General features: G+C 37.1%; 1 protein-coding gene across 2 annotated transcripts in view; it reads left to right on the forward strand.

Annotated features, from left to right (window-relative positions):
* The window catches only part of SWT1 (SWT1 RNA endoribonuclease homolog (S. cerevisiae)), a 128195-nt gene that overhangs the window by 56967 nt on the left and 59217 nt on the right, over positions 1–12011 (forward strand). For both annotated transcript variants that reach the window (XM_011934176.1, XM_011934177.1), the window contains exon 15: positions 5533–5720. In XM_011934176.1, coding sequence (XP_011789566.1) covers positions 5533–5720 — 188 coding nt within the window. The remainder of the gene's footprint in view (positions 1–5532; positions 5721–12011) is intronic.

The raw sequence follows: 12011 nt of genomic DNA on the forward strand, positions 1-12011 counted from the left end.
GGGTTATAGCATGAGTATTGTACCTTGATTGTGTTGGAAAAGATGTATTCTCCTTTCCTGTCACAAAATTGAGTCCTAAATCATATCCTTAGTGAGAAAAATGAAAGATGAAAAGATGGAAAGTGCAGGATACTTAAAGTCTTAACAGTCTTTTAATTAAGATTATTGAGAATAAAACAAAATTTAGGATTAATTGAAATAAAAAAATGTGTAGTTTTTAACCCTTTTCATCAATAAAAACCTACAGATGGGAGGTACCATGAAAATATGATGTTAAAATTTTGTGTTGTTAGATAATGATATGCCTACTGCATATATGTTGCCCATTGCATACATAAAACTATTGACTTGACTGGGTGTGGTGACTCATGCCTGTAATCCCAGCACTTTGGGAGGCTGAGGTGGGAGGATCACCTGAGGGCAGGAGTTCAAGACCAGCCTGGCCTAACATGGCAAAACCCCGTCTCTGCTAAAAATACAAAAATTAGCCAGGCATGGTGGCGCATACCTGTAGTCCCAGTTACTCGGGAGGCCGAGGCAGGAGAATCACCTGAACCCAGGAGGCAAAGGTTGCAGTGAGCCGAGATTGTGCCACTCCACTCCAGCCTAGGAGATAGAGCGAGACTCCATTTCAAAAAAACAAAAACAAAAGACCATTGACTTGTTAATAAATTATTTATTTCTGGATCTCAAGTTTCATTTGCTACATTAACAAAAGATTCCTGAAGACGAGTAGCAAAGAATCCAGCGTCCTCATGGTGCTTTTCCCTCAACATTTGGCTTTAGTGTGATTACTCGAAACCGTCCATGTTGTTTCCAGGATTAGAACTCTGAAGTGTTGCACCTTTATTTTTGTGTTAGAAACAGTTCATTGTCTGAGTAAACCAAGAACTTTATGATTTAGTATAGTCCTTTAAAACAGAGGTCCCCAGCTCCTGGGCCATGACTGGTATTGGCATAGCAGGAGGTGAGCAGCAGGCAAGCAAGCAAACTTAATCTGTATTTACAGTCGCTCCCCATCACTCACATTACTGTCTGAGCCCCGCCTTTTGTCAGATCAGCAGTGGGATTAGATTCTTACAGGAGCATGAACCCTGTCGTGAACTGTGCATACGAGGGATCTGGGTTGTATGTTCCTAATGAGAATCTAATGCCTGATGATCTGTCACTGTCTCCCATCACCCCACATGGGACTGTCTAGTTGCAGGAAAACAAGGTCAGGGCTCCCACTGATTCTACATTATGGTGAGTTGTGTAATTATTTCTTTCCTTCCTCCCTTCTTTTCTTTTCTTTTCTTTTTTTTTTTTTTTTTTTTTTTTGATAGGGAGTTTCTCTCTTGTTGCCCAGGCTGGAGTGCGATGGCACGATCCCAGCCCACTGCAACCTCCGCCTCCCGGGTTCAAGTGATTCTCCTGCCTCAGCCTCCCAAGTAGCTGGGATTACAGGTGCCTGCCACCACACCTGGCTGATTTTTGTGTTTTTAGTAGAGATGGGGTTTCACCACGTTGACCAGGCTGGTCTCGAACACCTACCCTCAGGTGATCCACCCACCTCGGCCTCCCAAAGTTCTGGGATTATGGACGTGAGCCACCACACCCGGCCAATTATTTCATTATATATTACAATGTAATAATAATAGAAATAAAGTGCACAATAAATGGACTGTGTTTGAATCATCCTGAAACCCACCTTCCCACTCACCAGTGCATGGAAAAATTATCTTCCGTGAAACCAGTCTTGGTTTCCAAAAAGGTTGGGGACTGATGCTTTAAAATATACTTTTAACAGGAGTTGTTTTATAGAATGTATAAGATTTTATATATGTCTTATATATTTGGTCATGTCTCAGTAACTTGAGCAACAAATAGATTACCTCCAAAGATGCGGTATCTCCTAGTAACTGTAAAAACTACCTAATCTTAATTTATTAAGTGTAGAAAATCAGAAGAAGAGGAACGTTCATTATTTGATTGCTTCTGAGAAACTAAAATGGAGATAAACTAACTATCATTTTTCAGATTTTTTTTTGGAGACAGGGTCTCGCTTTGTAGCCCAGGCCCGAGTGCAGAGTTGTGATCATAGCTCTCTCTGACCTTGACCTCGTGTCAAATGATCCTCCAGCCTCAGCCTCCTGAATGGCTGGAACCACAGACATGTGCCACCATGCCGAGCTAAGTTTTAAATTTTTTTGTAGAGACTACGTCTCACTTTGTTGCCCAGGCTGGTCTTGAACTCCTGGCCTCAAGCAATCTTCCCGCCTCAGCCTCCCAAATTACTAGGATTACAGGCATGAACCATTGTGCCCTGCCTTTTCCAGATTTTCATATAAGAGGGGAGAAATAGGAAAAGGATAGGTACATTTTTATTTTATGGGCCTTCTAACCACTTAAAAAAAAAAAAGGACTTGCTTTTTACTAAGATGATAGAGTAATTAAAATCAATCTTGTTAATAAGCTTTAGATTTATGTGCCTCAGGGTCCTGAGTTGTGGTGTTGTTAACCTCTAATTAAATTCTTTGGACCTTATTTCTCTCTTTTGTAAAATGAGTGTAATAATAATGCTGGCCTTAGAATTATCGTGTGAATTAACAAGTTAATATTTGTGGAGACCTTAATGTCTAGCATGTAGTAAGTTCTATGTAGTGTTTGATAAAGAAATCCACTTGCGTAGTATATATACTACTGTTTAAGAGCTAAAGAAAAGAGGCATTAGGTAAATTCTGGGCTGTATTTTAAATATATTTGGTGATAAAAAATTATCTCAGGATAAAATGTCTTTTCATTTTGTCTATTTGTTAAGTTCAGAATTTAATTTAAACGGGCAAAAATGGGAAGAATCATCTTTTTAATTTTTATTGTTGCCCCAGAAGGTAAAGAAGGGTAACATTTACTTTTACAGATGGAGAGAGTTCATAACCTCATTCTAGTCAGATTGCCGAAGGTCAAATCCTGTTCATGCCTCTTGTCATCTCTGTGACCTTGGATGAGTTAATTAACCTTTCTATGCCTCAGTTTCCTTGATTATAAAATATAGATCATCATAGTATCTGTTTCATAGGTAGTTGTTAGGATTAAATGAGCCAATAAATATGAAATTCTGAGAAAGTACATAACAAACGCTCAATAAATATTAACTGTTACTACTGATAGTACTGGAAATTGTATTAAAAAAATTTAATATGTATTAAGTTAGCAATCCATGAAACTAATCCTTTGAAATCATCATTTTATCAGAGGGAACTTAAGCCTAGAGAAACAGAGTGATTTTATTTAAGTTTCTAAAACGTATTTATATGCTTTGTGTATGTATATAGAGCAAAGACCAAAAAACTAAGTTTTTAAACTTGTAGTTAAAATGTACATTCTGTTAGGTACTTTTCTTTTCCTGTTTTCCTCCATGTGATATATATATATATATATATTTTTAAACTGGAATAAATTGTATATCTCTTTTACTGTGCTTTAAAATATGCTTAGATCTTTTCCATTCTTAAATACCATACTTTTCATTGGCCATTCTATTTACTGCACTGTCCTTCCATCAACTACCAAACTTCTTAAAAGAGCAATTTATGGCCAGGCATGGTGGCTTATACCTGTAATCCAAGCACTTTGGAAGGCCAAGGTGGGTGGATTGGTTGAGCCACAACCAATCTGGGCAACCAGCCAGCCTGGGCAACATGGCGAAACTCTGTCTCTACAACAAATAACAAAATTAGCTGGGCCTGATGGCTTGCACCTCTGGTCCCAGCTACTGGGGAGGGCTGAGGTGGAAGGATCACCTGAGTCCTAGAGGCAGAGGTTGCAGTGAGCTGAGATCACGCCACTGCATTCCAACCTGGGTGACAGAGTGATACCCTGTCTCAGAAAAAAAAAAAAAAACCAAAAAACAAACATACAAAAAGCAATTTCTAACCATTGTTTTCATTTTTGCACTCTTTTTGTTTGTTTTATTTTCTTGTCTCTTTTTTCTTTTCTTTTCTTTTCTTTTTTTTTTTGCCAACTAAACAAGGCTAGAGCACTCACTTACCCCTTAATCCTTTACAGCAGAATTTTATCTCCACACTCCACTGAAAGAAACCATAGGTTGTCATTTGCTTACTGATTATCAAACTTACTCTCTTCTCCTTCTTCTTCTCCTCCTCCTTCTCAGTCCTTCTTCAGCACTTGGTGGTGTCTATCCTTTCTTTCCTGAAACCTGACTCCTTTGGCTTCTATTGTTACTGCATACTGATTCTTCCCCTTATTTTTGCTAGTTCCTACTTTTCCCCCTTCAGTTTGTCTATTTCATCTCCTAAGGCTTGTCTCCATGAGAATGACCGTCAGCTGTATTTTTAAGTTGCAGATCTACATGTCCAATTACTTGCTAGCTATCTTTACCTGGATAATTTTTTATACCTCAAACTCAATATATACATAAAAAACAAACTTATATTCTCTTCATCCAAAGAAGATTCTTATTTGCAGTGTCTTTTCTTAGCTTTACAACAAGAGGCCATGAAATTTGGAAACACAGACAAATACTCACTACAGTTTATTGCTACTACACTGTAATATCTGATATGTTTAGTGTATTGTCCATCATTAGCAATGCATAAGTTAATGTGATGTTTAAAATTACAGTGATTGTGGAACATCAAATAGCATTTCCATCAATTCCTGTATAAAGTATTTGTTTGACTTTTACTGACTAAAACTGTATACATTCCTCTGCAGAAGTAATCAAGAAGGTTCAGCCTACTTAGTGCACACACACACACACACACACACACTTCTAGATTTATGACCACCCCTAAGTTCCTATTATTTGTATCATTCTTCTAACACATGTAGGTTAAAGAATGTCTTAGGGTCTCCCTCACTCCCTGGATCTAGTCTTTGGCCAAATCTTTATATTTCTTGCATGCATTTTATTTTTCTTTTCATTCTGCTGCCTTTTTATAGCTAATCCATGTTCTCAGGACTCTCCTCTTGGATTATTTCAGTAACCTTCTAACCAGTTTTCTTGCCTCCTCTTTATTCTGTTTTAGTTTATCTTAGAGTGCACTTCTGAGTATATCACTGCCTAAGTTAGAAACCTTCATTGGTTCACCATTAACCATAACCTGAGGTTTAAATTATCTCTTGATTTTTTTAAAACAACCCTTTGCAGCCCCTTACATTTTCTTAAAACTGGATTGTAAGGTGCTTCAAGGCTTGATTGTACCTCTATACTTTGTATTCTAGGGGTCCTGTATCTCTTTCAGTACTACATATGTAGAAGTGTTCAAGCAATATTCTTAAATTGACATTAGTGTGTTAACTGAACAAATCATTGTAAGTAGATTGGAAATATTGTTTGATTTAAATGGAAAAGGAAAATATCTTTTCTAGCTCTGATGCCTTTCTGAGAATATTACGTACATAATAAAAGAAAAAGAATTACCACTACTTCTCAGAAAGCTAGAACATTTGTAAGCACAGTTGCCATTCTTTTTTTCTCATCTGCAAATGGAGAACTAACTGCATTTTATATAATTCTTATTTCCCCAGGTCAAGACAAAACTTAAGCCAAGTTCTTCAGAAAACACAGTGACTAAAAAGCAGGAAGGTACTTCATTGATGAAGTCTCATAATCAAGAAATCACTGTTTTCTCGAGTTCTCATCTTCCCCAACCCAGCAAACATCAAGAAATCTGGTCTATCCTAGAGAATGTTTGGATTACAATATATCAGAACAGGTACTAAATTTGGGGGAATTTTTTTTTAATTTATTTTTTTAATTGACATTATAATTGTACATATTTACAGGGTGCATTTAGATGTTTCAATAGATACATGTAATATATAATCAAATCAGGCTAATGAGCATAATGAATACCTCATGCATTTTAAGTGTTAAGTGGGAAAAAAAAAGCTTTTTTCACTTAACATGATATTCTCCAGGTTTATGCACGTTGTCACAAATGACAGAATAGCATTCTTTTTTTTTTTTTTTTTTTTTGGAAACGGAGGCTCGCTCTGTCACCCAGGCTGGAGTGCAGTGGCTGGATCTCAGCTCACTGCAAGCTCCGCCTCCTGGGTTTACGCCATTCTCCTGCCTCAGCCTCCCGAGTAGCTGGGACTACAGGCGCCCGCCAAATCGCCCGGCTAGTTTTTTGTATTTTTTAGTAGAGACGGGGTTTCACCGTGTTAGCCAGGATGGTCTCGATCTCCTGACCTCATGATCCGCCCGTCTCGGCCTCCCAAAGTGCTGGGATTACAGGCTTGAGCCACCGCACCCGGCCAGCATTCTTTTTTATGGATGAAAAGTATTCCATTGTGTATATGTACCACGTTTCCTTTATGTGTTCATCGTTACTGGACACTTAGGTTGATTTCATATCTTGGCTATTGTAATGCATTTATCATGCATTTTTCATGAGGTATTCATCAGCTCATGCATTTATCATGATCTTCTTTGTGATAAGAACCTTCAGGCCAGGCGTGGTAGCTCACACCCATAATCCCAGCACTTTGGGAGGCAGAGGCGAATGGATCACTTGAGGTCAGTAGTTTGAAACCAGCCTGGCCAACATGGTGAAACCCCATCTCTACTAAAAAAAAAAAAAATACAAAAATAAACCGGGCGTGGTGGCGTGTGCCTGTTGTCCCAGCTGCTCAGGAGGCCGAGGCAGGAGAATCGCTTGAATCTGGGAGGTAGAGGTTGCAGTGGGCTGATTGTGACACTGCACTCCAGCCTGGGTGACAAAGCAGGACTCCATCTCAAAAACAAACAAACAAACAAAAAAGAACATTCAAAAGCCTCTCTTCTAGTTATTTTGTAATGTGCAATACTTTACTTTGAGCCATAGTTACCCTGCTATGCAATAGAACACCAGAACTTATTCCACCTATCTAATTGTAACTTTGTACGTGTTGACCAACCTCTCCTCATTCTCCTCTCTCTGTTCTCTAGTGACCACTGTTCTACTCTGCCTCTGTGAGATAAACGTTTTTTGTTTTTGTTTTTGTTTTGATTCTACATATGAGTGAGATCATGCAGTGTTAGTATGTCTGGCTTTTTTCACTTAACACGATATTCTCCAGGTTTATCCACATTGTTACAAATGACAGAATAGCATTCTTTTTATGGATGAAAAGTATTCCATTGTGTATATGATGTACCACATTTCCTTTATGCATTCATCCATTATTGGACACTTAGGTTGATTGCATATCTTGGCTGTTGTAAATACTGCTACAGCAGACACAGGAGTGCAGGCATCTCTTTGACATACTCATTTCATTTCCTTTGGACGAATAACCAGTAATGGGATTGCTAGATCAGACGGTAGTTCAGTTTTTAATTTTTTGGGGAACCTCTGTACTATTTTACATAATGGCACTACTAATTTACAAATCCCACTAACTGTGTATAAAGTGTTCGCTTTTCTGCACATCATTACCAACACTTGTTTTTTTTTTTTGTTTGGTTTTTTGAGGCAGGGTCTCACTCTGTCACCCAGGTGGTAGTACAGTGGTATGATCACGGCTCACTGCAGTGACCTCCTGGGCTCAAACGATCCTCCCACCTCATTTTATTATTATTATTATTTTTTTGTAGAGATGATGTCTCACTGTGTTGCCCAGGTTGGTCTCAAACTCCTGCAAACTCCTGGGCTTAAGCAGTCTTCTTCTTGCCTTGGTTTCCCAAAGGGTTACAGGTGTGAGCCATCACACCTGGCCGACACTTTTCTTCTTTTTGATAATAGCCACTCTAACTGGAGTGAGGTGGTGTCTCAGTGTGGTTTTGATTTGCATTTCCCTGATGATTAGTGATGTCAAGCATTTTTCATACACCTGGTGGCCATTCGAATGTCTTCTTGTGAAAAATTTAAGTTAAGGTCTTTTGCCCATTTTTTAAACTTTAAGTTCAGGGGTACATGTGCAAGTTTATTTTATCAGTAAACTTGTGTCATGGGAGTTTGTTGGACAGATTATTTCATTACCCAGGTATTAAGCCTAGTACCCATTAATTGTTTTCCCTGATCCTCTCGTTCCTCCCACCTTCCAACCTCCAATGGGCCCCAGTGTCCATTGTTCCCCTCCATGTGTCCTTGTGTTCTCATCATTTAGCTCCCACTTATAACTGAGCACATGCGGTATTTCGTTTTTTGTTCCTGCATTAGTTAGCTAAGGATAATGCCCTGTATACCCCATGGAGTATTAAGCATCCATAAGAAAGAATGAGTTCATGTCCTTTGCAGGAACATGGATGGAGCTGAAGGCCATTTATCCTTTTGCCCATTTTTAACTGGGTTATCTTGTTTTCTTGCTGTTAGTTTCTTATATATTCTGGATATTAATCCCTTGTGAGATATATAGTTTGCGTATATTTCCTCCCATTCTCTTGGTTGTCTTTTCACTATGTTGTTTCCTTCACTGTGTAAAAACTTTTTAATTTGATGTAGTTCCATTTGTCTATTTTTGGTTTTGTTGCCTGTGCTTTTGGAGGTCTTATTAAAATTCTTGCCCAATCCAATGTCCTGAAGCATTTCCCTTACGTTTTCTTCTAGGAGTTTCATAGTTTTGAGTTTTATACTTAAATCTTCAATTCATTTTGAGTTGGTTTTTCTATATGGTAAGAGGTAGGGGTCTAGTTTCATTCTTCTGCATGTGGATATCCAGCTTTCTCAGCACCATTTATTGAAGAGACTTTTTCCCAATGTGTGTTCTTGGTACCTGTGTCAAAAATCAGATGGCTTTGGGTATGTTAATTTATTTCTGGGCTCTCTATTCTGTTCCATTGGTTTATGTGTCTGTCTTATGCCGGCCAGTACCATGCTGTTTTGGTTACTGTAGCTTTGTGGTATATTTTATTGTTTGTTTTTTTCTTGGTTAATTTTTGGTCGGTTGTGGTATATTTTGAAATCAAGTAGTGTGATGCCTCCAGCTTTGTTCTTTTTGCTCAGGGATTGCTTTGGCTATTCAAATTTGGCATGCGAAATTTGTGATTTTTTTTTGTTTCTATGAAGAGTGACACTGGAATTTTGATAGGGATTGCATTAAATCTGTAGATCACTTTGAAAAGTATGATTATTTTGATGATGTTAATTCTTCCAATACATGAACATGAGACATCTTTCCATTTATTGTATCCCCTTCTATTTCTTTTATCCATGTTTTAGAGTTTTCAGCATAAGATCTTTCACCTCCTTGATTAGGTTTGCTTTTTTGGTAGCTATTGTAAATTGAATTGTTTTCTTGTTTTCTTTGTCAGATAGTTCACTATTAGCATATAGAAATGCCATTGACTTTTGTATGTTGATTAGTGTCCTGCAACTTTATTGAATTCATTTATTATCTCAAAGAGATTTTTGGTGGAGTCTTAAGGGTTTTCCATATATACGATCATGTTGTCTGAGAACAGGGATAATTTGACTTCCTTCTTTCCAATTTGGATGCCCTTCATTTCTTTTTCTTGCCTAATTGCTCTAATACTTCCAGTACAATGTTGAATACAAGTGGTAAAAGTGGATATTCTTGTTCCTTCAGTATGATGTTAGCTATGGGTGTGTCATATATGGCCTTTATTGCATTGAGGTATGCTCCTTCTGTATCTAATTTTTAGGGAGTTTTTAATCATGAAGGGATGTTGAATTTTGTCAAATGCTTTTTCTGCATCTATTGAAATGATCCTATCATTTTTGGTTTTGATTTTGTTAATGTGGTTTATCACATTTATTGATTTGTGTATTTTGAACCATTCTTGCATCCCTGAGATGGATCCCACTTGATCACAGTGAACTTTTTAATGTGTGGTTGGATTCAGTTTGCTAGCATCTTGTTGAGAATTTTCGTACCTATGTTTATCGAGGATATTGGTCTGTAGTTTTCTTTTCTTACCGTGTCCTTGTCTAGTTTTGAAATTGGTAATGTTGGCCTCATATAATGAGTTTGCAAGTATTCCTGCTTCTTCAATTTTCTAGAATCATTTGAGGAAAATTGGTATTAATTTTTCTTTAAATATTTGTTAGCATTCAGCAATGATGCCATCAGGTCCCGGAATTTTCGTTGATGGAAAATTTTATTACTGATTCAATTTCCTCACTTGTTATGGGTTTGTTCAGATTTCCTATTTCTTCATAATTGAATCCTGGTAGATTGTATGTGTCCAAGAATTTATCTGTTTCTTCTGTGTTAGCAAACTTGTTATTGTAGTTATTCATTAATGGCTATTCATAATAGTTTCTTATGATTCTTCATATTTCTGTGGTAATGTCCTTTTCATCTCTGATTTGCATATTCACTCCTCTTTTTTTTTGTGTAGCTAAAGTTTTGTCATTTTTTTTTAGCACTTTCATTACAACATTTTGGTCAACAGTGGAATATGTATGACAGTAGTCCCATAAAATTATAATACCGTATCTTTTACTGTACTTTTCCTATGGTTACATATGTTTCAATACCCAAATAGTTAACATTGTGTTACAGCTGCCTGCAGTATTCAGTATAGTAATATCCTGTACCAGTTTGTAGCTAAGGAGCAATAGGCTATACCATACAGCATAGACATCTAGTAAGTCATACCATCTAGGTTTATGTAAATACACTCTAAGATGTTTGCATAACAATGAAATTGCCCAGCAGTGCATTTCTCAGAATGTATTCTCATTGTCTTAAGTGATGCATGACTGTGTTACTGTTAATCATTGTAAGATTTTGTTAAAAGAAGATAAATACTTTTGTTTAAAAGGAAGAAATACTTCTAGTACTTTAGTGTACATAAACATAAACTACTGGCTTTATAACCTGTCACGCTAAAGAAATAACAATAAATGAAAAAAAGAAAAAAAAAACAATAAATGGCATGAGAACTAACAAATTTTTATTTTCTATACAAATTTTTATTTTCATATAAAGCAAAGGTTTTTTTTGTTTCAATCTTAACATATTTTTAAGGTTTTGGCTAATCAGACATTCTGGTTAGCAGAAAGTTACCATATATCCCTGGCAGGGATTACCACTTTCAAAATAAGATAGATTAAAACTATATCTAAGATATTTTAGCCGTCCTTTCTTAGAGTTCATCTATAATGCACATGAATTTGTGTTGGATGCTAGAGAGTTTTGTGTAGTTTCTGGATAATAGACTTTAATAGCATTTCAGCAAGACAAAAATGCTTATATTGCCTTATTAATACATATATATTTAGGCCTACCTTACTGTTTCTCAAGCCTGGTTATGTGCCAGACACATTATAGAAGTTTTTCAACATAATCGTTCATGGGCCTTTCATGTAAAGGTGCTTATTTGGAAGTCTGGTAGGACCTGTGCACAATTAGTCATATAAAACTACTAGAGTGAGGCTGGAAACAGTGGCTTATACCTGTAATCCCAGCACTTTGGGAGACTGAGGTGGGAGGATCACTTGAGGCCAAATGTTTGAGACCAGCCTGGGCAACACAACAAGACCCTCTCTTTAAAAATCAGTTGCAAATTTGTAGCTCATCAGGTCAGGTTTTTGGTGTCTTCTACTTACAAGGAATTTGGATAAGTGTTAGATACTACTCCTGATTCAAGTTAAAACAAACAAAAACAAACAAACAAACAAAAAAGCAACTTCCCTGCTGTTTCTCATTTAAGCTTCTGAGACTTTTTTTTTTTTTTTGCTGTCCATAAGTGTATTTTATCTCCAAAATCCTTATAGAAAATTGTTTGGTTTAGCTCTCAGCAGCCTGCTCCTGAGCTCTGAGGAAGCTTGCCTTCTTTTGAGCTATCCGATCTTTCTTCTGAGCAATGGACATTTTGGACAATTTCACCTCTTCTTTTTTTTTTTTTTTAATTTGTTTAAGTTCTAGGGTACATATGCACAACGTGCAGGTTTGTTACATATGTATCCATGTGCCATGTTGGTTTGCTGCACCCATTAACTCGTCATTTACATTAGGTATATCTCCTAATGCTATCCCTCCCCCCTCCCCCAACCCCATGACAGGCCCCGGTGTGTGATGTTCCCCTTCCTATGTCCAAGTGGTCTCATTGTTCA

The sequence above is a fragment of the Colobus angolensis genome, unplaced genomic scaffold (assembly GCF_000951035.1).
Source record: "Colobus angolensis palliatus isolate OR3802 unplaced genomic scaffold, Cang.pa_1.0 Scaffold132, whole genome shotgun sequence".
Lineage (NCBI taxonomy): Eukaryota > Metazoa > Chordata > Mammalia > Primates > Cercopithecidae > Colobus > Colobus angolensis.